We start from the raw sequence: 26,735 nt of genomic DNA on the forward strand, positions 1-26,735 counted from the left end.
GACATATGGACCCTGGAATTGGGCCACTTGAACCCACAGAGCCAACCCTGCTTATGCCCTGGGATTTTGACTGGGCAACTTCTGGGCTGTTCTCTCACTCAGGTCCTGTGTGATGCCAGAACCTTCTGTCCTGTCCCCAAGTTTCTGGTAACATCTTTGAATTTCTTTTTCTTTTCAGATTCTCTTTTCTTTCCCTTCTCATGTCTTCCCCCACCTACTGGGGATTGAACCCAAGGGCATTCTATCTGTGAGCTACATCAACCCTTTTATTTATTTATTTATTTTATTTATTTATTTATTTTTATTTTTGAGGCTGGGTCTTGCTGAGTTGCTAAGGCTGGCCTCAAACTTGGCAATGCTCCTGCCTCAGCCTACCAAACTGCTGGAATTAGAGGTGTGGACCCCATGCCTGGTCCCATGCCTCTCTTTTCCCTGTGATGTTGAGAATTGAACTCAGAGTCTTATACATGCTAGGCAAGTGCTCTACCACTGAGCTACATCCCCAGTCTCCTATCCCTTTTTTTTTTCCCCCAGCCCTTTAAAAATTTTTTAAATCTGGGGACCTGTTTTGCTAGGTTGCCCAGAATGGCCTTGAACTTGTGATCCTCCTGCCTCGGCCTCCCAAGTAGTTGGGATTATAGGTGTGTGCTGCTGTTTCCAGCTTTCTTCTTGCCTTTTGATGTGCAGCTCCATCTTTTTCTCTTTGGATATTTTCTCCTTTATGCTTTTAAAGCTCTTAATTTTAAAAGCATTTTCTACCCATTCTCCGTTTTGATTTTTCACGGTACCTATGAATGCAGATGGGATTAATAATCCTTGTATGAGCTCTCCAGGGTTCCAGGAGCTGAAATGATCTGCCTGGGTCTTCCAGCCAGTGAGAGGATGACCTCTTTGGGGGAGACTCCTGTTGTATGTTCTTTATGCTGTGCTTCACTGCTTTCCTCCGTAAACCTGTTGGAGGCGTGTGGGCAGTCTTATGCCAGGTGTCCTGGACTAATTTTCATTTTCTTCTCTTTCTGAAGACTTTAGGTGCTTTATCTTTCCAGGCACATCTCACAGCTGAAAGTTCCAGTGCAAGAAGCTGGGCATCAGTCCCCACTCCAGGAGAGACCCCAGAGAACAATAGGAGTGAGAGGCATGGTGTCCCTGGCATATTGTCTCCTGGATGCCAGGCCAGCACAGGGCTCTGAGCAGTAGGGATTCATATGTTGTCTCCACACAGGTGCTGCCCTTGGAGGCTCTGGTGACCGATGCTGGGGAGGTGACTGAGTTGGGAAAGGCCTATGTGCCTCCACGGGTCCTGCAGGAGGCTCTGTGTGTCATTTCTGGTGTGCCAGGGCTTGAGGGTGACATCTCTAACACTGAGCAGCTGGCCCGGGAGATGCTGATCATCTCCCACCACCCATCCTTAGGTCGGTGGCCATGGTTGGTATTGGAGAGGTAGGGGCTCTGTTGGGCAGGGTGAGAGCAGGCTGGGCAGAAAGCTTCAAAGAGCCCTGTCCCTTTCAGTGGCAGTGCAGTCTGGACTCTGGCCAGCACTTCTTGCCAGGATGAAGATTGACCCTGAAGCCTTCATCACCAGGCACCTAGACCAGATCATTCCCAGGATCACCACACAGAGTCCCCTGAACCAGGTGATGCATGCATGAACTGTTTCCAGCCTCACGTTGGAGACTGGGGATGAACTCCCCTTCTGTGGTGCAAGAAAGGAGGGCTCAAAGAAACAAGAGGAGTAGTGAATTATGGGCTTGGACTCTTGGTTGTACGTTTCAGAAAATGCAAATTGGTTTAAGCAGAAAGGGGGACTTACTGTTTCATATATTTGCACACTCCAAGGATGTGACTGGTACCTACCATTGGGATGGTATAGGTGTTGTGTCTCTTATCTCTGATCCATCTATGTCTCTTAGCTCTGCTTTCTATGCTGTGAACTCCATTCTCAAGTTTTTCCTTCTGTGGTGGCAAAAGAGCTAGTCCCAGATTCACTCCTTGTCCCCCTGTTAGCTCCAGGGGGAAAAGCATGCCTTTTCCAGTAATGTCAGCTAGCACAGGTCTCATTGCCTCCTGTGCATCTGGCTTGGGTCTTGTGCTCATTCCCGAGCCTGTCTTTCTGGTCTGGGTCATGTTCCTACCTCTGGAAAGGGTGAGGGCAGCTCCACCTGGTCCATGAAGATTCAGAATGTGAAAAATTTGTGTAACCCCCAGGGTTAGACTGTTAGTCTGCTCTTACCTGAGTGAGGGGTAAATGCTTGCTGAGTAAGGCAGGCACTAATGATAGGCATCTGCTCTGGTGGGCCATGCTCAGAAAGAATAAAGCAGTGGCAAGAAGAAAGGGAGCCAACTGCCAGGGGTATGTAAGCATGGCAGGACCCCGCTCTGATGCCAGCTCTGACGGTGACTGTATCTGTCCTTCAGTCTTCCATGAATGCCATGGGTTCCCTTTCTATCCTGTCCCCGGACCGGGTCCTCCCGCAGCTTATCAGCACCATCACAGCCTCTGTGCAGAACCCTGCATTACGCCTGGTGACACGGGAAGAGTTCGCCATCATGCAGACCCCTGCTGGGGAGCTGTACGATAAATCCATCATCCAGAGGTGAGCTACACTTGTGGGCTCAATTGCCTTTCCACCCAAGCCCTAGTTTTCTTGCCTGTATTATGGAGATGCCACTTCCTTTTTGGGGTCATTGTGAGGAACAAATGAAAACCATCAGGTAAAAATCTGCTGTATTCCAGGCCTGGCACTTAGGCCTTGGATACCAGAGTGCTTCTAATATCTGGTGCTATCTTGGCACACAGTACCTGGGATTGCATGACTGGCAGGAGGCCAAAGGGACTGGCGGCTCTTTTGAGCTGGATTATTACCTCTCTTGTTTCAGTGCCCAGCAGGACAGCATTAAAAAAGCCAACATGAAGCGAGAGAACAAAGCTTACTCCTTCAAGGAGCAGATCATTGAGCTGGAGCTGAAGGAGGTGAGTCCAGCGAGGCACCTCAGTGTGGCTGCTGAGCTTGGTGGCCTCAGTCTGCTGGCTCTCTCTGCTGCATATAGACTGTTCCCCTAGATCATCCCTCAGGCTCATGACACACTCCCCCCTGGTTCTCTGGCCACACTGTATTTGCCCTCCTCTGCAGCTTCTTCTGCCTCCCACTCAGAAAACATGTTAGTTTATCACCTCGTTCTGTGAAGGCTGGATCCTGTCTTGAGCCCTGACAGCAGGTACAGGGCCTGTTCAGTGGAACCTCTGTGGAGTCCTGGTTGATTGGCACATTCAGTTTTGAACAGCTGGTTCTGATGGGAACAGAGTGCACAGGCCCCTCACCTGCCTTAGACTGTGCTTTGCCCACAGTCTTGTAGGCTGTGCTTTTTAATCTTTCGTGTATCAGCCCACCTGGGCCCTTCTCAGGGAGCCCACCCCCACCCCGACCTCAGTCCACCTACCTGTGGTAGGCCCTGCCCTCTTCACAGTTTACATCAGACTCAGTTCTTTCTCGTGCTGCACAGGCATCTTGTCTATATATTTGTTCACTGGTTTCTCATCTGCCTTCACCTGCTAGGTTGTGAGCTCCATGAGGGCAAGGACTTCATCTCTTGCCCCTGGTGGCCCTAGCAGTGCCTGGCATGATGTAGGTGCTCACTAAATACTTGCTGAAAGCATGGGAGATTTCTCTGCCTTGTCATCTCTGGCCACCTGAGTGGCTTTGTCCAGGCTTCCGTTTATGCTCTGGGAGAGCTGCTGTTGGCACAGTGTGGGCCCAAAGGGAGGCTAAAGTTTTGAATCTAAAGCCATGTGGCTTTGGAGTACTGGGGGATCTTTTATTTATTTATTATATCAGAAGTCCTCCTTGCCTTTTTAGCAGAGAATCCAGTTTAAAAAAAAAAAAACTGCTTCTCTACTGCTGTTTCCATTCTGTAAACATCAAGTGACTGTCGACTTTTTAGGGTGTGAGGGAGGCTGCATGGCGGACTCCGGGGCTCCAGTCATAGACATGGAGCTGACCTAGTGTTCTCTATGGAAGCAAGCTTGCCTTCCTCTGGTAGGGAGGCAGGTCTGTTCCCTGGAGATGGAATTGGTTTGCTAACCCTGACCCTTCAGGAGATAAAGAAGAAGAAAGGCATAAAAGAGGAGGTGCAGCTAACTAGCAAACAGAAGGAGATGCTGCAGGCCCAGCTAGACAAGGAGGCACAGATCCGGAGGCGACTCCAGGAGGTAAGTGACTGCCACCACCACAGGCCCATGCCAGGAGGGTGCTGGGCAGCCCAGGCCCATTCCTTGCTGTCCCCCAGTGGGGCCTTGCTGACCTGCCATCCCGGGTTACTCTGCTTGCAGCTGGATGGGGAGCTGGAGGCAGCGCTGGGACTGCTGGACACCATCCTGGCCAAGAACCCGTCTGGCCTGACCCAGTACATTCCTGTTTTGGTTGACTCTTTCCTGCCCTTGCTGAAATCTCCCCTGGCTGCTCCCAGGATCAAGAACCCCTTCCTATCCTTGGCTGCCTGTGTCATGCCCCCTAGACTCAAGGCTTTGGGTTAGTCCTTATTTGCTGGCTATGGGATAGCCCGCAGTTTGGGAGGGCTGGGGATGCCCCCAGGTGCTTGTGGGGAAGTGTGTGGTGACCTACGCTGCTGAATTTTGTTTCCCCGTGGAATCTGCCTGTGGATCCTCAAACTGGGTTATGTTTAGGAGTGACAGTTGCCTTTTTTTCACTTCAGGACCAGGTTTTAGAGGCTGGTCTGCACCTCATCTTCCTGTAGGAGTTTTAAAACTATGAAATCAGATGTTCAGTGGCAGTGAGGATGGTTTGGTACAATGTGGCCAGTCAGTGCAACTCAGAGCTTCTGAGCAGCTGTGTGTCAGTAGTGATCAGAGATCCCTGTTACCTTTAGCTTTCTGTTAGCTCTGAAGAAACAAAGACCAGATAGGGTGACTGGGAATTATGGTGGCCTTACTTTAATGGGTTGTTTACTGACCTTAAGCAGACTTCTTTCCTAACTTAAAGGGGATGTTCCCATGGGTGAGGCTGGGATTTATGGATTGTTCTGAGTGGAAAAGTTCATTGGTGCATATGGAACCTGCCAAAAGCATCACCTGGATGGCTGGGCTTGTTGCATAGAAGGTGGTGGCCCCGTGTGACTTGAGTTTTACTCTTGGCTAAACAGTTCTTGCTCGCGCCCCGTCTCAGCACATTTAGAATTTCTGTAGTGTCAGGGGCAGCTCCTTGCCTACCTGTTTATCCTCTGGCACTGTCAGAAAGATCAAATGAGAAATTAGGTTGAAGATATTTTTGTGAAAAGAAGAGCTTATTAATTCAGAGGGAAGAGGTGTTTCTGCTCTGGGTCCCTTGTTTGTGCCAGGGCCAGATACTGGGTCTCTTCTTCGTAGGCACTTTGGTGAGCCATGTGACTCTGCGCCTGCTGAAGCCAGAGTGTGCTCTGGATAAGTCCTGGTGCCAGGAAGAGCTGTCAGTGGCTGTGAAGAGGGCTGTGACACTGCTGCATGTCCACACCATCACCAGCAGGGTGGGCAAGGGTGAGCCAGGTAAGGGATGACATGGGATCCAGGGCTTTGAGCAGTGTGAGCTGTTATGGGGAATGCTACAGGAGCTATGGCAATGTCACCCAGGCTTCCTGAGACTGTGGCCTTGGGTGAGTCTACCCTTCCTAGCCTTGATTTCCTCATGTGAAAAATGGGGGGTTGGACTAGTTGGAGGATTTCAAAGTCCAGTCCTGGTACTCTGTGAGTCTTTGTGAACCTCTTGAGGGTTTACTTTGGCACCTGCTCCTCTGTTCATTCTCACATTCTGGAACCAGGTAGTATTTGGCATAGCAGTGAGATTGCCTTTAGTGCTGGGCTGCCAGCCACCACCCCTGTGTATGCAGGCATCAGGTGGGCCTCCAGCTGTCCCCTGCCCCTCTGCCCTGAGGCTGCACAGGCAGCAGTGGCCTGCCCTGGCCTGCCAACAGGCTCATCCTGTCTGCTGCTTGCTCTGGCAGATGCTGCACCCTTATCCGCACCAGCCTTCTCCTTGGTCTTCCCGTTGTTGAAAATGGTGCTGACTGAGATGCCCCGCCACAGCGAGGAGGATGAGGAGCGGATGGCCCAGATTCTGCAGATCCTCACTGTCCACGCCCAGCTGAGGGCCTCACCTAGTACAACTGGGCGTGTGGATGAGGTGGGCAGGGAGCTCTGTCTCCCCTTAGTTTGAGGAGCTTTCTCAGGGGGAGGTGCTTGTGACCCCTCCTGACCCATGAACAGTTCTGATGGAAAAGAACAGGACGTGTGTTTATACTTACAGCAGCCACATATATAATGTGGTGGGCTTTTTAACACAAAAATAGGTCAGGCTGCTTCTTTCATGACTGTGGGTTTCTATCTATGTCAGTGTGTACAGACCTACTCTGTTGATTTTACGGACTATATAAGATCATATGTTATACACACATCGTGTTTTATTTAACTCATTGATAGATATTTTAAAGTCTTCCCTTATTTTGAGCAGCACTGTGATGTATATATATGTATATACTCTGGTACAACCGATGTGAGCATCTTTATAGTACATATATTGGATGTGGAGTCACTGGGATACATAATGTGTTTTGTTGACCCTCACACTGAGAGTTTCCTTTTCTGGGTTCAGTGGTACATGCCTGTAATTGCAGCAGCTGGGAAGGCTGAGGCAGAAGGATCACAAGTTGGAGGCCAGCCTTAGCAACTTAATGAGACCCTGTCTCATGATAAAAAATAGAAAAGGTTCGGGTTGTAACTCAGTGGTAAAGTGCCCCTGACTTCAATTCCTACTACCAATAAATAAATAAAGCAAGAAATAAAGAGTGAATTTCGTTTTCTCCAAACCTAACTCAACCTCAGGTAGCATGAATATTGCTAATGATGGGTGATGTATTTTGTTTTGTTTCTTTACTTGTGAAGTTGTAAGTTCTTCATATGTGTATGGTCCATCTGTATTTCACAGTCTGTGAGTTTCTCAAAAGTTTCAGAATTTATTCATATTTAATTCCTGAGGATCATGGTTGACTGGGGTTAGTACCTGTGGAGTTTGTTGTAAACCTAATGCGGTTTCTACAGTATAGTCAGTTGTAGGACCCAGAATGTTCTTCTGTGGGTGAGAGGATGCCATTGATTGGCCACCAAGGTTTGGTCATGGACCTTCCCCACAGCCTCGCCCTGACTCATATGCTGTTCTCTTCCAGAATGGCCCAGAGTTGTTGCCTCGTGTGGCCATGCTGCGTCTTCTGACTTGGGTGATCGGGACCGGCTCACCCCACCTGCAGGTAATCTGCTTTCCTTTGGCTGATGCTGGGACTCAGTTTGTGACCCTGACTTAAGGTCCCAGCTTGAATGGTCAATTCAGTTCTCTCAGCCCTCACTTTTGGACTTGCGCAAAGCCAGCCTGACTTTCTCAGCTAGCAAGGGGTTTCCCTTGAATCCTGCCACTGGCCTGGTGCCTGAGGTCTTGGGTGGGTGTTCTCAGTTCAAAGCCCTCTCTGGGCCCCTCAGCCTGTTGCCTGACCCCCTAGAAGTAAATGATTTGTTGAACTGAACCAGTGGGTTGATATCCTTAGGTGCTGGCCTCAGACACCCTGACCACCCTGTGTGCCAGCAGCAGTGGTGAAGATGGCTGTGCCTTTGCAGAGCAGGAAGAGGTGGATGTGCTACTTTGTGCCTTGCAGTCCCCGTGTGCCAGTGTGCGGGAGACTGCACTCCGGGTATGTGCCCCCTCAAGGGGCCACTACAGCATCCCTTGTCCCTTTGCAAGTGTTTGAACTATAAGATAGATAGGCTTTGGAGAGAATGCCTTCTCAAATGGCTATAGGAGAGGCAGTTGAGGGTGTGTTTGGGGTGCTTCTAAAAATTGAAGAGCTAAGCAGTTGTGATGTGTCACTGTCCATTTTTTCTTTACCTTGGAAGACTTCACTTAATTTTGAAGCTAGAATGTGAATCCTGGTATGGTTAAAGGCAGCCTTAGTGCATTTCCTCAACCCACTGCCTGTACTGTGGCTTTTGGACCACAACTAAAGAATTCCCTTGGAAAGATGAAACTGCTTCCCAAATGCTAATCTGGAGTCTCCTACTTTTAATGTGACAACATTTCACTAGCACTTGGCAAAATGTGAAAACAATAGCAGTGTGGTAAAACTTTTTTAAAAATTCAATTAACAAAGGGGATAGACTTTTTTTTCTGAGCTTAATCTGTTTTTCTTTTTAAAATTTAGAGTTAAATTAGGTTCACGTTAAAACAGTTCTACCACCATACAGCATCATTTCACAGAAGACAAAAATCTGGGTGTCCTTCTTTTTCTGGTGTTGGGAATCAATCCCAGGGTCTTGCACATGCTCGTCTTGTGCTATTCCACTGAGCTACACCCCTGGGCCACCCGCCCCCCCCCAAAAAAAAAAGTGTTCTGAGGAGACTGAGCAGATAATAATTTGAACTGATTCTTAGCAATTTCTGGAGCAACAGTGTCTAGTGCTGTCTATTGTAGTAGCCACCTGTAGCTCTTGAACACTTGAAGTATGGTGGATACAACTGAGTAACTTAGTTACTTTTTTTTTAATACCTTCATTTTATGTATTTATTTTTATGTGGTGCTGAGGTTCGAACCCAGTACCTCACACATGCAAGGGAAGCACTCTACCACTGGGCTACAACTACTTTTAAACTGATTTAGCTTTAAATAGCCACATTTAGCTAGTGGTTGTGTCTTGGATAGTACAGCCCAAATGGAGCCTAGGAGACTGGTGGTTGGAGGCTGAGCCTTACTCGCCCCACCCACCCCCCTCCCCTTCCCAGGGGCTGATGGAACTCCATATGGTATTGCCAGCACCTGATACCGATGAGAAGAATGGTTTGAACCTGCTGCGGAGGCTCTGGGTAGTCAAGTTTGACAAAGAGGAGGAGATCCGCAAGCTGGCTGAGAGGTGAGAGCCAATGGGAGACTGCTTTCTCCTGCCCTGTCCTCTCTCCCTTAGGAAACAGACACACCCAGTTTGCTCAGCCTCCAGGGAAAGAAGGGCTGGGCTGGGGCTGAAGGGGCAGGTGCTGCAGTAACTTGTCTGACCAGCCCCGCCCTCGGTCTTCTGCAGGCTCTGGTCGATCATGGGCCTTGATCTGCAGCCAGACCTCTGTTTCTTGCTGATTGACGATGTGATCTATCACGAGGCAGCTGTGAGGCAGGCTGGGGCTGAAGCCCTCTCCCAGGCAGTGGCGAGGTATCAGCGGCATGCAGCTGAGGTCATGGGCAGGCTCATGGAGATTTACCAGGAGAAACTCTATGTGAGTGACCTGGGCAGCCTGCTGTGGTCTGGGTGGTGTGATGTGTTGTTGGTCTCTGCTCTGCCCCTGACTACTCTAAAAAGAAGGGTCCCATGGTCTCAGGGTGACTGTGACTGGTTTCCTGCCTCACAGTCCTGGTGCCAAGGCCATTGGTCTGCCCAGGTGGGCATTTATCAACTTTTCTATTGCAGCGGCCGCCCCCAGTGCTGGATGCATTGGGACGAGTTATTTCAGAATCTCCTCCAGACCAGTGGGAAGCCAGGTATAACCCCTGTTCCAACTTTTCCCCTCCAGGCTTTCTGAGATGTAGCAGGTTGGCTGGGTGGGTGCTGTGAGGAGGCAGCATGTGATAGTGGGACAAGTGGAAGGAGAGAGCCAGACTGCCCTCAGAATCGGGAGACCTGAGTTCAGGTGGTGGCTTCTGTGTCAGCTGTGTGCCCTTGAGCATGATCCTCCTTTTCTCCAGGCCTCTGCTTCCTCACCTGTCTGCAGGTCACAATAACAGAACATGCCATACAGGGTGCTGAAACTAGACCACTGATAGTGTGTGAAGGACTCAGTATGTATTAGTTTCCTTCCCCTCGGCTCCCACAGGTAGCAGCTGGAGGTTTAGGTAGGTGTCTGGGAGCAAGGGTGACCTTGGAAGGAACTTACTTCCCACAGAGCAGCCTTCCTGAAAATGTGGTAGCGTTGGTTTTCTGAACGACTGGCCCTGCTCCTCCACTCCTATGCTGTTTTGCATGTCAGTGTGGAGTGGTGTGTGGGCCTGTCTCAGTTTCTTTCTCATTCCAAGCTATCAGCTAGGGATAGGACATTGATTCTTTCTCCTGGTGACCTTCTTACTGCTCTGTAATAGTAGAGAATAATACCACTTTGCCTTGGGAGAATATGTTCCCTTCTGAAGGCCTTCTTATCAGTTCCTTTACCTCTGTCCTCTTACCCCCTGCCTTGGAGATAGAGGGGTGGGCTTTGTATTCACGTGTGGGGAAACCGGACACCCTATAGCAGGTAAACTCAGGGCAGATGGTTTATCTCCATTTGACAGATGCATTGTTCTAGCGCATTGGGCAAGCACTGAGTGGTGGACTCTGCTGTGCCCTGCCCTGTCCTGGAAATAGTTTTTACTACTGTCTGGCTCTCTGTCCTCATGTGCTGGCACAGATTCCATCAGCGTAGGAGGCCTCTGGCTAGCCCTCACCTGCCCACATGCTCCTGCCTCTTTCCCAGGTGTGGCCTGGCCTTGGCCCTGAACAAGCTTTCCCAGTACTTGGATAGCTCTCAGGTGAAGCCACTCTTTCAGTTTTTTGTCCCTGATGCCCTCAATGACCGAAATCCAGATGTCCGGAAGTGCATGTTAGATGCTGCCCTTGCAACACTCAACGCCCATGGGAAGGTAAGAGGGTTGTAGCCAACTGAGGAGATGGAATTGAACAATGGGCACAGAGATGTGGAGTGTCAGAAATCCTGGCAGGATATTAGCCCCTGAAGGGAAATTATATTTGTATTTCTTTTGAGCCAAAAAGATCCTGAGTGGTTGTTAAATTCTTGTAAGTCTCCCGTAGTCCTGCTAGAAAACTGAGAATCCTGCTAGCATCATTGATTGACTGACTTGTTAGGATGCCTGTCCCAGAGCCAGATTCAGGCTTGGTTGTTGGGGCAGAGACTGTCATCCTTATACAGCTCATGGGGTTGACCTGTGTCTCTGGGGGACTGGATTTTCCAGGAGAACGTCAACTCGCTGCTACCCGTGTTTGAGGAGTTTCTGAAGGATGCTCCCAATGATGCCAGCTATGATGCAGTGCGGCAGAGTGTGGTGGTCCTGATGGGCTCGTTGGCCAAGCACCTGGACAAGAGTGACCCTAAAGTGAAGCCCATTGTTGCCAAGCTCATTGCCGCCCTTTCCACTCCCTCCCAGCAGGTATCTGCCACCTGACCTAGGACCCACAAGCCAGCTGGGGAATGGGCACCTGCTGGGGATAGGCTGTGGGATGCTAGGGGTTGCATGGGGCGGTCAGCAAGCAGTTGGCCCCTTTTCCACAGAGAGCCTGGTTTACAGTGGAGAGCACCTCTGGGTTAGGGAACTTTGGTCTAATGGCTCTCCTAGCTATTTAATTTTTTCCCTACTCATTCACTAGTACTTTTTTTGTGCTTGTATACAGTGATTAAAAAATAAAAGATGAGCTTCCTCCTTGTCAAAGCTTCTCCTGGCCTTCTGCATGTGCTGGTTACAGGCACCATGGTGTAAAGCATTTTTTTTCTTTTTCTCTTTGTTGTCCAACATGCATTTACATGTAAGTTCTGCAATTTGCATTTTGGGCCAATGAAAGTGTCCTCAAAATTCACAGCTGGAAACAAATTTCCAAAATTGTGGTTAGATAGTATCAGAAAGCCCAGCCTGCAGAAGGGCTGCATGACAACTTTGCTGATCTTGAGTTGGGTTTTACGAGCTGTGACTAGAAGGCAGGAGTCTTTTGGTATCATCCAAATTGGCCCTGATCCTGTGAGGCCCAGCCCAATTCCCTGTGACCTAAGTTTTGAAACCAGAACATGTACAGAGGCTGTTATATGGAGGCTCAGTAACTTGCTTTTCTCTGGAGATCTTTCTTTCCGGATGGGCCCAGCCTTTGTGGTTTCCATTTCAGTTCTTCATTGAGACCAGAAACAGTGCCAGAGGGCTGACGTTCTTGTCACTAATAGGTCATAGTGTGTGCCCTCATGGAGTGCATGTGTGGTATGAGTGTATGAAATGCTGCTTCTCTGATGCCTTGTGACATGTGCAGCAGTGGCTGAGATGGGTCCTAGGGTGTCAAGTGGTGGGCACAGCATGGGGCTGGTGGGTGCCAGCAACCAGCCATTGTTGAACTTGTGGCACTGATGAGGCAGGCCTCTCTGACAGGTCCAGGAATCCGTGGCCAGCTGCCTGCCACCTCTTGTGCCAGCCATCAAGGAGGATGCTGGAGGAATGATCCAGCGGCTCATGCAGCAGCTGCTGGAGTCAGACAAGTATGCAGAACGTAAAGGGGCTGCGTACGGGCTGGCAGGCCTCGTGAAGGGCCTAGGCATCCTCTCTTTGAAACAGCAGGAAATGATGGCAGCACTGACCGATGCCATCCAGGATAAGAAGAACTTCCGCCGGCGTGAGGGTGAGCCTCTCTGAGCTTCGTGCTGCCCACACGGGAGCACATTTCCTTCCCAGCTGAAGGGCGAGTGGGTGACCCACCCCAGTCCCATCCTGTGTCATTTCTAACTCAGCAGCACCCTTAGCTGAGAGATGTTTTGCCTTTCCATTCGTGAGTCTCAGGAAGCAGTGGGTGGCTCCCCACCTCCTCCCCCCTTCACTCTGCCACATCCCTGCTGTGGGTGCCGAGACAGGTTGCTACACTCTAGGACCGTAGCTGCCCTGAGTATTTCTGTAGGGTGAGGTTGCAGCTTCTTTTGTCCCCTGGGGCAGCCCCCAGAGGACTTTTCATTCCCAACTGTCCCGCCTTCTGCCCCCAGGAGCCCTCTTTGCCTTCGAGATGCTCTGCACCATGCTGGGGAAGCTCTTCGAGCCTTACGTGGTTCACGTGCTGCCCCACCTGCTGCTGTGCTTTGGGGATGGGAACCAGTACGTGCGTGAGGTAAGTCCCAAGGCTGCGTGAGAGAAGCACAGGAGAACCACTGCTCACGGGGTGGCCGCTGGGTGTGAACCTTGGCCAGCATAGCCTCTGAAGTGGCACAGAATCCCTACCACTGGAACCTCTCATGCCCACACCTGGGGCAGCCGTGACTGGTATGGATTCCCCTCCAATTCCCTAATACTGCAGCTTTACGAGATGTGTTTTCGCTGTCCCTGTAGGCTCTGGCACGGGTCTGACACGCAGACCCAATATGTTGTCACTGGAGAAGCATTAGTATTAGCATCAGACCTTGCCCCCTGCTTGGGTGAGGAGGCCCCTGAACGTCTTCTCTCCTCCCTTGAGGCTGCAGATGATTGTGCCAAAGCTGTGATGAGCAACCTGAGTGCTCATGGGGTGAAGCTGGTGCTCCCCTCCTTATTGGCTGCCTTGGAGGAAGAATCCTGGCGGACCAAAGCTGGTAAGGCCACTTCCTTCTGTCTCTTCCTCAGTTTCCTGCTTTGAAAACTGCCCTCAACAGGGATCCAGGCAGCCACAGTCCTGGTTCTGTGTGTGTGGTCTCCAGGGCAGGGGCAAGGCCAATACTGTGCTCATAGGCAGCTGGGCCCTTCTATGGTTTGTGTGGGTTTTTATTTTTATTTTTTTATGGCCTGGGGAAATTGAACCCAGGGGCACTCAACCACTGAGCCACATCCCCTCAGCCCTTTTTTGTATTTTATTTATAGACAGGGTCTCACTGAGTCACTTAAGGCCTCACTAAGTTGCCGAGGCTGGCTTTGAACTTAGAATCCTCCTGCCTCAACCTCCCAAGCCACCAGTATTACAGGCGTGCCCCGTTGCGCTTGGCTGGTTTGTGTGCTTTTGCCCAGAACAGGTCTTTGACTTGAGCCATAACCCAAAATTAGAAAATCCAGGGCATGAAAGCTGTTCTGTGACTTTAAACTGTTTATCCCCGTAAACTCTGTTTTAGAGACATAATCATATCTGGAACCCTAATATGCAAAATAGATACAAGCAGAACTGCTAGAATTAGGGATGGGTGGGACTCTGGGCTTCCCACTTGGCCTTCTTTGGGGGAGGAGGAAACTGAGACCTGAGAAGTTTAGCGAGTTAGTCTGAGTGATAACGCAAGGCCAAGCCAGGTCTCCCCTTCCTGGTTTTTCCTCTTTGCCTCATGCTATCTGCATCCTCTCCTGGGACCCTATAGCTTATCAGGCCTCAGAGGCCTTTACTTTCTCTACCCTCTTCCCTGGGACTGCTTGAGCATGTGTGTGCTGTCTGCAGGGTCAGTGGAACTGCTCGGAGCAATGGCATACTGTGCTCCCAAGCAGCTGTCGTCCTGTCTACCCAACATTGTGCCCAAGCTCACAGAGGTGCTGACTGATTCCCACGTCAAAGTGCAGAAGGCTGGACAGCAGGCGCTCAGGCAGATTGGCTCCGTCATCAGGAACCCGGAGATCCTGGGTATGCCTCTCTCATGAGGGAATTTACTCTGGTGGCCCCCCTTCCCTTTGGACTGCAGGAAATACTTTAAATTCTAGAATGCCCTTCTCTTAGAATAATAAGTTGAAAGGAGTTTGGAAGCAGTCTTTTCTTCCACTGCTCTGGAGCAAGCATCACTGGCTGTATAGATAGGGACCCTGAGTTACTGACTCAGGAGCAGCTTGATTCTGAGAGATCCCCATGCCGTGAGCTGAGCTGTGAGGTCAACAGAACTGAATGACAGTCTGGACCACATGAGCACCATTGTGAGTGTTAGGTGCTTTGGGAACTGATTATTTCATCTCATTCCAGCAGGCCTTCGACAGAGGGTTGGGAAAGGCGAGTTCCGTAACCATACTGCTTAGTATGATTCTTTTCTGAGGAATGGGAAGAGGCAGATTTCTAAGAACAAAATCTAGCCAGCCACCTTGACTGGCACATCAGTATAACGTTTTATTTTTATTTTTATTTAGTTATTTATTTTGTGGTGCTAGGGATCAAACCCTCGTTCACACTAGGCAGACACTCTACTACTGAGCCACATCCCCAGCCCTCATTTTAACATTTTAAACTTCAACTTGGAGCATCACTGCCTAGTGTGTTTATTTCAGCTGGTATATTACTAGGCATTTGTTCATTTAGAAAATGATGAAGGTTTAAAAAAAAAAAGTTTTTTGTGTGTGAGTGTTGGGGGTTGAATTCAGAGCCTTACACATGCTAGGCAAGTATTCTATCAGTGAGCTATACTTTCAGTCTTTATTTTATTTATTTATTTATTTATTTATTTATTTATTTATTTTTAAGGGATGAATAAGGAGAATTGGATTTTTTAAAAAATTAATTATTTACTTTTGCAGTTCTGAGGATTGAAGGCAGGGGTACTCTATCACTGACTTAATTCCCAGCCCTTACTAAGTTGCCTAGGCTGGCTTTGAACTCCTATCCTCCAACCTCAGCCTCCCAAGTTGGTGGAATTACAGGCGTGCACCTCTGTGCCTGGCTAGTGTTGGAGGATTGTGTTTTTTTTTATTGTTGTTGTTTTTGGTTTTTTTAGAAGAAAAACTTTCTTTAGGATAGAGAGGGCCATTACGTAGTGAGAAGTATTTCAGTTTTCTAAGGCTATATAACAATTCTAAGTTTAATACCCTCGAAATATATAAAACTAGAGAGAAATTAACAAACCCATTTTCATAGTGGGAGATTTCAGCACACTTCTCAATCATTGATAAGGCAAAAGGACAAAATTTAGTAAGAGTACATGCTTTTAAAATTTTTTTCGGGCTGGGGAGATAGTTCAGTCGGTAGAGTGCTTACCTTGTAAGCACAAGGCCCTGGGTTCGGTCCCTAGCACCGCAAAAAAAAAAAAAAAAAATTTTTTTTTTTTCATTTTCTTTTATTTACATTTTTTCTAAAGTTTGTTGTATAACTTAGAAGTAAAATTTATTTATTTACAGGCACAACCTGACTTTTCTGTGGGGGCAGGGGAGTACCAGGGATTGAATTCAGGGGGCATTCTACCGCTGAGCCACATCCCCAGCCTTATTTTGTATTTTATTTTTAAACAGGATCTCACTTTTGCTCAGGCTGGCTTTGAACTGGCAATCCTCCTGCCTCAGCCTCCCAAGCTGTTGGCATGACAGGAGTGCACCACCGCGCCTGGCTAACCTGATGATTTGATACGTGTATACACTATGAAATGATTACCACAGTTAAACTACTTAACATATCTGTCACCTTACATAGCTTATTTTTTTGTGGTAAGAACATTCAAGATCTGTTTTAGCATGCTAAATTTCAAGTATACAACAGAGTATTACTAACTGTAAGCACCATGCTGTACACTGGATCTCCAGAACTTCCTCACCCTACCCAACTGAAGCCTTGTACCTTTTGACCAACATCTCCCCAGCCCTGACAACCACTAATCTGCTCTGCAGCTGTGAGTTCCACTTTGACATGCCCAGTAGCCCTGGGTATTTCTCAGGCCCAGAATTTCTGTTTCATGTCTATCACATGAGTAGAAATGCCTTCATTTGAGAATCCAGCATTAGTCTTTTTTTTTTTTTAATGGAGATATAATTTGATTTCAGTGGTACTTAGAATATTCACAAAATTGTTTCAGTATCACCACTCTCTAATTACAGGATGTTTTCATCAGTCAGAGAGAAATCTTAGGACTATTAGCAGTCTTTCTTCATCTCCCCCCCTCCACGTCCCCTTAACTCTTGACAACCACTAACCTACTTTCTTTCTCTCTGGATTTTCCTATTCTGGACATTTCAGACAAACCATACAACATCTATATGACCTTTTGTGTCTGACTTCTTTGACTTAGTGTGATGTTTCTGTGGTTCCTCTAGGCTGTAGCACATATCACTCTTTCATTCCTTTTTATGACTGGATAACATTCCAAAATGCAGCTGAATATATACTGTATTTTGTTTATCTGTTTATCCATTAACATGCTTTTGGGTCATTAAGATTAATCCTGCTCTGAACTTTTGAGTAAAAGTTTTTGTCTAGATGTATGTTTTTAGTTTTCTTGGTTAGACACCTAGGAATAGAATTGCTGGTCATATGATAACTTCGTCACACTTTTTGAAGAGTTGCCAGTTTTCCAGTGTCCAGATGGCTGCACCATTTCACATTCCCAACAGCAATGTATGAGGGTCTCAGTTGCCAATACTTGTTATTATCTGTCTTTTTTATTATTAACTTCCTAGTGGGTGTGAAGTGACATCTCATTGTGGTTTTGATTTACATTTCCTTAATGATCAATGATTTTGAGCATCTTTTCATGTGCTCATTAGCTGTTCGCATGTCTTCTTTGGAGAATGGTGTATTCAAATCTTTTGCCCACTCTTAACTTGGTAATTCTTGCTTTTATTGTTGGCCAACATGGATCTTTATAGTGGTTAAACGATAAGATAAGCCAGGTATTCCTTTTGGAATTTCTTTTGCTGAGCTGTTAATGTTGAATATTTGAGAACTAATTTTTGTCTCGTCTCGACTGTTCTAAGTATTACGTACTTCATTCCCACCACTGTTTCAAGGGCATTCATTAAACAGGTTTTTTCACAAAACCCCTGTTTTGTTGCTGGTTCCCAAATAAGGTTCCTGGTTCCTAAGAAGCAACCCTGCGAAGGCTCAGCGCTTTGGCCATAGCTAAATGCATTCAAGCAGCCATGAGTGCCACCTGATTACAAGTTGTAGTGCAGAAGGGTGACGGCTGTCACCTCTACACAGTGACCTCTTTGTCCTGCGAGTGGAGCAAGGATTGCTGTCTGCAGGCAGACTGGCTTCTGCAGCTGACAACTTGTAGGGATTCGGGGCGGAGGTGCCTCAGTCTCCCTGCTCTTCTGATCCACTTTAGTTCTGCAGACACTGCAGCCACTTCATGGACTTGTGTAAACCAGCCTTTCTCCTGTGTGAACCTGCAGCCATTGCCCCAGTCCTTCTGGATGCCCTGACGGACCCATCAAGGAAGACCCAGAAGTGCCTGCAGACCCTGTTGGACACCAAGTTTGTCCACTTCATTGATGCCCCATCACTGGCCCTCATCATGCCCATTGTCCAGAGAGCCTTCCAGGACCGTTCTACAGACACACGGAAGATGGCAGCACAGATTATTGGCAACATGTACTCCCTGACAGACCAAAAGGTAGCAGCCACCAGGGGCTGGTGTGGTTCAGACGGATAGATCCTGGTTTAGGATTCAGAGTACCTGTCCACAGCAGACAAGAGGGGATGTGGGCACTGGTCCCTGATTGTGTTTATAGGGAGAATGGGCCATTTGGGGTAAGAGGTAGAAATCTGGGCTCCAGGGCATCTTCAAGAGTGTGCTGGTTCAGGTCCCTACTAGTTGAGTCCTTAGCTGAGATCCGACCCTTAGGTCCCTTTTACAGACTGAGGTGGAAGAAAGACGTGCCATCTCCATGGACCTTTCAGGAGTTTGATAAAGTAGTCACTGCTTTCCCTCCTTGGAATGTTTTCGTGTCGTGAATGTCTCTTCTGTAAACCTCTTAGAGGAGTTTGGTCTAGTTTGGGAGACTTGTTTCTGTTCATTTTTTTGTTCCCCAAAACTTGCACATGTGAGTTCAGCATCTACCACAACTCTGCATTGATGGACAAAAGAAGATAAAGTGGAAAGTTATGTCAATCCTGGAGAATTCGAGAAATTAAAAAATCAGAAAAACAGCTGGGCATGGTGGTGCATGCCTGTAATCCCAGCGGTTTGGGAGGCTAAAGTAGAAGATCACGAATTCAAAGCCAGTCTCAGCAACTAAGGCCCTAAGTAACTTAGTGAGGCTCTGTCTCAAAATAAAATATTAAAAAAGGGTGGGAACGTGGATCAGCAGTTAAGTGCCCTGGGTTCAATCCCCATTACAAAAAGAAAAAAAAATTTACCCACAGTCCCCCAACACTAAGATAATTAATGCTTTTACATTCCATTTTTTAAAAGTTTATATTCCTAGCTGGGCACTGTGGTGTACACCTATAATCCCAGCGGCTCAGGAGGCTGAGGCAGGAGGATTGAAGTTTCAAAGCCAGCCTCAGCAAGAGCGAGGTGCTAAGTAACTCAATGAGACCCTGTCTTTAAATAAAATACGAAATAGGGCTGGGGATGTGGCTCAGAGGTCAAGTGCCCCTGAGTTCAATCCCCAGTACCCTCTTCCTGCCTAAAGATTAGATTCCTGAACATTCTTTCCAAATTATAGCAAGTTGCTCATAAAACTGATTTTTAGTAGTTATATAATAGCCCAACAAGTTTATGTTCCATAACTTATATAATTTTGTCATCGGTCATAAGGGTCCAAGGGTTTTTTTTTTTTTTTTTTTTTTTTTTACTATTTTAAGGAAGGCTGCAGTGAACATAAGGCATTTTCTATATTTAAAGTTATTCCCTAAAGTTGAATGCTACATCAAGAGATATAAACATTTTGAGATGAAGAAAGAGATGATAAAGAAATTTTGGAAAGAAAGATACCAGGAATACGAGGATTCGGTAGTTTAGGCAAGCCTTGGTCCCAAGGGAAGGGCTGGAGGAGTAGAGCTTTGGACTGTAGCTGTTAGCTCGCTCTGACCTGCTGGGGAGGGCCTGAGCATCCTTCCTAGGCTTCCCTGAGCATTTGCCTGGTTCCCTCCCGGGCCTGGTCCCTTGCTCTTTGTTAGTTACCCACCTGTTCTGTGAGAAGTTAGGTTTTCATGCTTGGGGGCCTACTAAGTGCTGCCTGTCAACAGAATGGTGAGGTCAGAACCCATAGCAGAATCGGGCCTGGAGAAATCAGAAATCGGGCCTCTAGCTGAGTTGCCTCTTGTGTTGTGGCAGGACTTGGCTCCCTACCTGCCTAGCGTGACACCTGGCCTGAAAGCCTCTCTTTTGGACCCTGTACCCGAGGTGAGTCTGGAGTGGGAATAGCTCACGATTTTAGCCCAGTCTCTAGAAAAATGGATTCCCCAAAGCTGCTTTTATTCCTGTTGGTCAAAGGGAGAGGTTTGGGGTCCCTCCCTGCTCCTTCATGGCTAGAGCTCTCATTCTGAACTGTATTGCCTCACAGTTCCCATTCTCCGTTTCCTAACAGGTTCGGACAGTATCTGCCAAGGCCCTGGGGGCCATGGTGAAGGGCATGGGGGAGTCATGTTTTGAGGACTTGCTACCATGGCTGATGGAGACACTGACCTATGAGCAGAGCTCTGTGGATCGCTCAGGCGCTGCACAAGGTGAGGCCAGAGCCGGCATAGGGGCCAGACTGGAAATGCCCTCAGGGGGCCCTCAGATCCAGTGGGTTCATTCTGCCCTTGTGTCACAGGGTTGGCTGAGGTCATGGCTGGCTTGGGGGTGGAGAAGTTGGAGAAGCTGATGCCAGAAATTGTGGCAACAGCCAGCAAAGTGGACATCGCACCCCATGTCCGAGATGGCTACATCATGATGTTCAACTACCTGCCCATCACGTTTGGGGACAAGTTCACCCCTTACGTGGGACCTATCATTCCCTGTATCCTCAAAGTAGGTACCAGTGATCCCTCTAATGATGAAGGAATTGAGAGCAGGATGCCACTGCTCTTCTAGAGAGCCACAGCTGCCTGCCTCTGGGCCAGCTTTGGGTCTGGGTGCCACAGGTAGTCCTTGCTGACCCACCCTCTGCATGTCCAGGCTCTGGCTGATGAAAACGAGTTTGTGCGTGACACCGCCCTGCGTGCAGGCCAGCGAGTCATCTCCATGTACGCTGAGACGGCTATTGCCCTGCTGCTGCCCCAACTGGAGCAGGGCCTCTTCGACGACCTTTGGAGAATTCGGTGAGACCTTTAGCCAGAAGGCCCGATGGCCTGAGCTTTGTGATTCAGGAACTCTCTCAGCTGTCTCCAGACTTGATCTTAACCATTTTGTCACCTTCCAGTTCCTAGAGCAGTTTCTAATTCTGACTCTGTTTTAAACAGTTTCCCGCACTCAATCCTAGTTTATATTCATATTTTCATGGTGGGCTGGGGGTGTGATTCAATGGTAGAGTACTGGCCTAGCTTGTGCAAAGCCCTGGGTTCAGTCCCTAGTACTGGGGGGAAAAAAAAGATTTTAAATGAAAGTCTTTTATCTCAAAATTCCACTTCTAGGAATTTCTTCCAAGAACATATTTGGTTAAGTACTTAGAACTATATGCAGAGGATGTTTATTTCAGTTTTGCTTATCCTTTGAAAAACTGTGGAGGTCAGTTGAAAAATATCTCATAGCACATCTACAGAGTGGACTTTTATTCAGCTACTAAAAAGAATAGTGTGTAACCATATCGGCTGACCCAGAGAGCTCCTCCACCTGTTGGTAACAGGGCAGTGCAGGCAGTGGCCCGACTGTGTAGTGGGGTTTGTGTGAGTGTCAGTGTGGACAGAGGGTGGTAATAGTATCAGGGTGGTTGCCTGGGTGGTAGGAATTTGGGAAATGGTATTCTTCTTTTAATTTTTTTTTTTTTTTTTGAAATTGTATTCTTCCTTTAATATTTTTTTTTTTCAAAGTTGTAGATGGACAGAATGCCTTTATGTTGTTTGTTTATTTTTATGCAGTGCTGTGGATTGAGCCCCATGCCTCACATGTGCTAGGCAGGCACTCTGCCACTGAGCTGCAGCCCCAGCCCTACTTTCTTCCTTTATATCTTTCTGCATTTCTTGTTTTTCCAGTTTGAGTATTACTATTATTTTTCTAACCATTAAAAACTGTAAAACTTTTTTTTTTTTTTTTTTTAAATACTGGGAATTGAACCCAGGGGTGCTTTACCACTGAGCAATATCCCTAAGCCCTTTTAATTCTTTGTTTGAGACAGGGTCCTATTAAGTTGCTCAAGGCCTTGCTAAATTGCTGAGGCTGTCCTCAAACTTGTGATCCTCCTGCCTCAGCCTCCCAAGTGACTGGAATTATAGGTGTCCGTACCTAACTGTAACCCTAATTTAATTTGAGGAGAAATAAAGTTCATCTTTTTGGGCCTCTCCAGGCTTCTCTACTTGTAATAATCTGTCTTGCTTTATTTCCTGGCAATGCTTCCCTTTTGTGTTCTTTCTCATAACTTTTATTCTGAAAATTTTCACATAAGCTTCATTCTTTTATATATATTCATATATATATATATATATATATATATATATATATATATATATTTTAGTTATAAGTGGATACAGTACCTTTATTTTATTTTTATGTGGTGCTAAGGGTCAGACCCAGGGCCTCACACGTGCTAGGTGAGCACTCTACCACTGAGCCACAACCCCAGCCCCCCTTTTTTTTTCTTTTTTTTTTTGTAGTGCTGGGGATGGGACTCAGGGCCTTGTGCATACTAGGCAGGCGTTATACCATTGAACTATCCCTTAGCCCTCTTTCATTTTTGCTCACTAATAGAAAACTTGTGGAAAATATGTGGGAGAGTGCCTTAACTTACCTTTTTTTTTGTGGTGCTAGGGATTGAACCCAGGTCCTTGTGCTTGTGAGGCAAATACTCTACCAACTGAGCTACATCCCCAGCCCCTTAACTTACCTTTTTAAGATAAATCCCTTAAATATTTTGGGTACATTTCCTTCTAGTCTTTGTGTATTGCTGGGCTGTGTCTCATACTTGAGGCATTATGACTATTCTTGGCTTCCTTTGCAGGTTCAGCTCTGTTCAGCTACTTGGGGACCTCCTGTTCCATATTTCAGGGGTCACTGGGAAGATGACCACAGAGACTGCCTCTGAGGATGATAACTTTGGAACTGCTCAGTCCAACAAGGTTGGTACCTGGCTTTGCTGAGGAGAGGGTATGCCCTGGTGCCTTTGCTCTGGCGGCTTCACCACCCTGTGTCTCTGTCTCCCTCTTTGGGCTGTAGGCAATTATCACTGCTCTGGGAGTTGACAGGCGGAACCGGGTATTGGCAGGGCTCTACATGGGCCGCTCAGACACCCAGCTGGTGGTGCGTCAGGCATCCCTGCATGTCTGGAAGATCGTCGTCTCCAATACCCCCCGCACCTTGCGTGAGATCCTGCCCACTCTTTTTGGGCTTCTGCTGGGATTCCTGGCCAGCACGTGTGCCGATAAGAGAACGGTAAGCTTCCTGGACCTTCTTGTGGCCCAGCAGCCCCTCATGCCTTCTTTCAGAGTTCCTTGCCTTGCAGAGCCTGGGAGAGAGCCAAGGGTCCTCTGTTTAACAGAGGAACATTAATTATTTACTTAGTCATTCAGCAAATGTTTACTATGTGCTAGTAAACAAGGACCTAGCATCTGGGGACATATGAAGAAGAAAGGCAGACTTAGTCCTTATCCTGAGAGCTGCATTCTGGTGGAGGAGATGCATGTTAATCAGATCATTGTACGAACAGATGTTGGGTGCAGCTTTGACAAGTGCAGCACAAACTTATGTATGCTCACGATAGCGACTTGTGGCCTAGAGAGAGCATCAGCAGGTGCTTCTCAGAAGAAAGTCCACTTAAAGGTGAAAGTTGAGTAAGCGCTAGCCGGCTGTGTGGTAGGAGACTATTCCAGACAGAGGGAATAGTGCTTTAGATGCAAGGCCAGGGTATGCAAAGGCCCCATTGTGGGCAGACCAGACACACCACTTTAGGCAAGGCCATTGTGACTGGATTGAGGAATCAGGGAGGAGCAAGTCTGGCATGAGAAGACTGGAGCACCAGTTAGAACAAACGGGGTTCAGTGGTTCAGAGCAGGTGCCCAGTTTGGGCTGATTGATCGCTTCTGCCAGTCCCATTTGGGGCACTTCTAGTCCCTGACCTTGGGAAGCAGATTGTGTACTTGGCTATGAAGAAGGGTTTGCATGAGACCTTAGAGAGGAGATGGGTTTTTCCCTTAAAACATTTGTTCCAAATTCAGCTCCCCTTGAGCAAGAGCACAGGGATACATTTTCAATGATCCAGGGAAATCGGCCTTGACCTTGTAGCCTGTGATAAATTTCATGTTCACATATAAGGTGCCTGCTCTTGTTTTAGGGTGTGTAGATGTGTGTGAAACAGAGTTCTTTCATAGTGTGTTTTGAGCACCATTGGGCCTTTGTATGATAAGACATTGGAGTTAGTGACTCAGATAAAGCCTGAAGGTTCTAGGACCCTCATTCTGGAGTTGTTCTCTGGGTGCTCTGGGTTTTACAGGGAGTTGATGTTTTTAGTTTTCTGGGGATTGGACCCAGGGGCGCTTAACCACTGAACCACATCCCTAGCCCTTTTTTTGTTTTAAAAAAAACATGAAGGTCTTGCTAAGTTGCTTAGGGCCCTGCTAAGTTGCTAAGGCTGGCCCTGAACTTGCAATCATCCCATCTCAACCTCCCAAGTTGCTGGGATTACAGGCATGCGCCACCACACCCAGGCTGGGAATTAATATTTTGATTTCATCTTTATTGACAGATTGCAGCAAGGACATTGGGAGATCTTGTCCGGAAGCTGGGAGAAAAAATCCTCCCTGAGATTATCCCCATCCTTGAGGAAGGCCTTAGGTCTCAAAAGAGTGACGAGAGACAGGGTGTGTGCATCGGGCTGAGTGAAATTATGAAGTCCACCAGCCGCGACGCTGTGAGTATCTTCCAGGGGCCCTGTCTCTGGGTTAGGGTGGGGGGTCACAGGAGATCTGGTTAGGGTGGTGGTCCTGGTTAGGTCTGCCCTCAGAGATGCACCAGCCTCACTATGGAAGGGGCTATTGGCAGCAGGGTGCTGGCTAGGCCACTTGCAGATTTTACTTTTTTTTTCAGTTTTGCTGTCAGTTTTGCAGCTAAGAGCTAAGCCATTTGGAGGCCTCCTTGAGTGGCCTTTGGAAGCTGGAGATGATTCAATACTCCTAAAGTTGGTACAACCTAGTGCTTTTCATGTCACTCTACCATTTAGGTTAAAATGTGTGGTGCCTCCTTAGTGGGAAGGGAAATATGTGCACTCGAGTGACTGAGGGTGACAGGGAGGGGGAGTGGTGTGCACTTGTTCTCAGGAGAGGAGTTGTAAGAATTGAAGTACCCAGTGGGTGGAAATGTGTTGTCTCTAGCAGTAATTCTGTTTCCATAGTAGCAACATTCAAGGGGTTTGGAGTACTTTATTTCTAAGGTTTGACCTTACTTTCTAAGGTCATTGATCTTCGAAACACTCCTAGAGAGTAGACTGGGAGTGTGTAATGGGCCTCGAGCCGGTTGACAGTCCAGAAGCAAGTAAGTGGATGGCCAGTTAGAAATGTAAACAAGCAGCTAGTTTCTTAGCCTCAGCATCCTGGTCTGGTTTACTGGATTCGTCTCCTCCTGTATCTTTATTAGTGTGGTCCTGCATTTGTTTTTTATAACTTGCATTTGGCAAAAAATTGAAAAAAATTTTTTTCACCCAAGAGAGTTGTGAATAATTGAGAAGTTACTGAATCCTTCAGAGGCTGAGTCATGCCTACGAGGTGCCCATCGTCCATTGGCAAGGCTGGCACATCAGCCAGTTGGTAGATTCAGAGTGAGCTTTGCTGTGGTGGAATTGATTGCCCAGGGAGCAGTGCTATCACTGGGCTGTTGGATACCCAAAATATATTGGGTTGAGGCTTAAAGAAGGACTTAAGAGTTTTCCAGAAAGATGAGCAAAGAAAGAATCCAGGGGAAAGGGAGCCAGATCCTGGAGGTCTTGCCATGGACCTACGTAGTTAAAGCTCTTGATTATGAAGTTTGGATGAGGGATTCATGGGGTGTGTCATGCATCCTCCCTGCTTTTGTGTGTGTGTGTGTTTGTGCGGTTGTGGGGCCTGGCACATGCTAGACGAGTGCTCTACCACTGAGCCACGACCTCGTCCGCTCTGCTTTAACAACATGACTCCCAAGAGAGTCATGGCTCAACTGGGTTGTAGTCCTTGGCCTAGTTCCTTCACTTGTTTCTGCTCTCCCTTGACCTTTTCTGCCTTAATACACCTGTGCTTGCACTGTTGCAGGTGCTCTATTTCTCCGAGTCCCTTGTGCCCACAGCAAGGAAAGCTTTGTGTGACCCCTTGGAAGAGGTCCGAGAGGCAGCAGCCAAGACTTTCGAGCAGCTGCACTCCACCATTGGCCACCAGGCTCTGGAGGACATCCTCCCGTTTTTACTGAAGCAGCTGGTGAGTGGATCTGCCACACACCAACCAGTGTGGCCTTTACTGTCTTTATAGCAGCAAAACTCAGCAGGGTGCCTTTGCCATGGCAGTTGGAATGTGGGCCTCCAGGGGGAGTGACTTTGTGCTTTTCCTTGGACACTAAGTAAATTGGGTGCAGTGGGAGTAAGGAGGTGGTTGGTATAACTGGTTCAGATATTAGAGATGTGGCAGGAGCCAACTTCTTAGGGTTGTCCCCAATGTTCTTCTGCAGGATGATGAGGAGGTGTCAGAATTTGCCTTGGATGGTCTAAAGCAAGTTATGGCCATTAAGAGTCGTGTGGTGCTGCCTTACCTCGTGCCCAAGGTAAATCCCAACACGTGGCAAACACTGGCCCTGAAGCCACATTGTTGTTCCTGGGCCTGCTGTGAAGACCGGTTCTGAGCACAGACATTGGGTGGAGCGTGGGCGGGTGCTTCTCCCCTGTGCTCTGAGGGCTGAGGCAGGCCCTCATCTCTGAGTGGGACTGGTTCCCTTGCTTGCTATTCCGTCCCTAGAGCCCAGTGCCAAGGCTGGCACTGAGCAGGTGCAGCGTTCATCAGCTTGCTGTTGTTCATCCTTCCACCAGCTGACGACGCCACCTGTCAATACCCGGGTGCTGGCTTTCCTTTCGTCTGTGGCAGGTGACGCTCTGACCCGTCATCTTGGTGTGATCCTTCCGGCAGTCATGTTGGCCCTAAAGGAGAAGCTGGGGACTCCAGACGAGCAGCTGGTAAGGGGGTCTCGGTCACTCCTCTCATTTTC

At 47.9% G+C, this 26,735-nt stretch overlaps 1 protein-coding gene and 1 non-coding gene across 2 annotated transcripts in view; one reads left to right on the forward strand and one right to left on the reverse strand.

Annotated features, from left to right (window-relative positions):
• Gcn1 (GCN1 activator of EIF2AK4) overlaps positions 1 to 26,735 on the forward strand; it is a 60,588-nt gene that overhangs the window by 23,328 nt on the left and 10,525 nt on the right. Inside the window, exons 19-48 of the mRNA XM_047561413.1 lie at positions 1,223 to 1,412; positions 1,510 to 1,634; positions 2,416 to 2,594; positions 2,878 to 2,971; positions 4,094 to 4,207; positions 4,328 to 4,526; positions 5,381 to 5,536; positions 5,992 to 6,170; positions 7,210 to 7,290; positions 7,582 to 7,725; positions 8,811 to 8,938; positions 9,104 to 9,293; positions 9,485 to 9,555; positions 10,521 to 10,686; positions 11,017 to 11,211; positions 12,190 to 12,436; positions 12,792 to 12,913; positions 13,256 to 13,370; positions 14,195 to 14,374; positions 17,833 to 18,053; positions 19,722 to 19,790; positions 19,975 to 20,113; positions 20,203 to 20,399; positions 20,547 to 20,689; positions 22,522 to 22,639; positions 22,737 to 22,952; positions 24,262 to 24,426; positions 25,796 to 25,957; positions 26,205 to 26,297; positions 26,560 to 26,703. Coding sequence (XP_047417369.1) covers positions 1,223 to 1,412; positions 1,510 to 1,634; positions 2,416 to 2,594; positions 2,878 to 2,971; positions 4,094 to 4,207; positions 4,328 to 4,526; positions 5,381 to 5,536; positions 5,992 to 6,170; positions 7,210 to 7,290; positions 7,582 to 7,725; positions 8,811 to 8,938; positions 9,104 to 9,293; positions 9,485 to 9,555; positions 10,521 to 10,686; positions 11,017 to 11,211; positions 12,190 to 12,436; positions 12,792 to 12,913; positions 13,256 to 13,370; positions 14,195 to 14,374; positions 17,833 to 18,053; positions 19,722 to 19,790; positions 19,975 to 20,113; positions 20,203 to 20,399; positions 20,547 to 20,689; positions 22,522 to 22,639; positions 22,737 to 22,952; positions 24,262 to 24,426; positions 25,796 to 25,957; positions 26,205 to 26,297; positions 26,560 to 26,703 — 4,542 coding nt within the window. The remainder of the gene's footprint in view (positions 1 to 1,222; positions 1,413 to 1,509; positions 1,635 to 2,415; positions 2,595 to 2,877; positions 2,972 to 4,093; positions 4,208 to 4,327; positions 4,527 to 5,380; positions 5,537 to 5,991; positions 6,171 to 7,209; positions 7,291 to 7,581; positions 7,726 to 8,810; positions 8,939 to 9,103; positions 9,294 to 9,484; positions 9,556 to 10,520; positions 10,687 to 11,016; positions 11,212 to 12,189; positions 12,437 to 12,791; positions 12,914 to 13,255; positions 13,371 to 14,194; positions 14,375 to 17,832; positions 18,054 to 19,721; positions 19,791 to 19,974; positions 20,114 to 20,202; positions 20,400 to 20,546; positions 20,690 to 22,521; positions 22,640 to 22,736; positions 22,953 to 24,261; positions 24,427 to 25,795; positions 25,958 to 26,204; positions 26,298 to 26,559; positions 26,704 to 26,735) is intronic.
• Trnav-cac (transfer RNA valine (anticodon CAC)) lies at positions 22,320 to 22,393 on the reverse strand. The gene has a single exon. It is a non-coding gene; the product is annotated as a tRNA-Val (tRNA).

This window comes from Sciurus carolinensis, chromosome 8 (assembly GCF_902686445.1).
Source record: "Sciurus carolinensis chromosome 8, mSciCar1.2, whole genome shotgun sequence".
In the NCBI taxonomy this organism is placed as follows: Eukaryota; Metazoa; Chordata; class Mammalia; order Rodentia; family Sciuridae; genus Sciurus; species Sciurus carolinensis.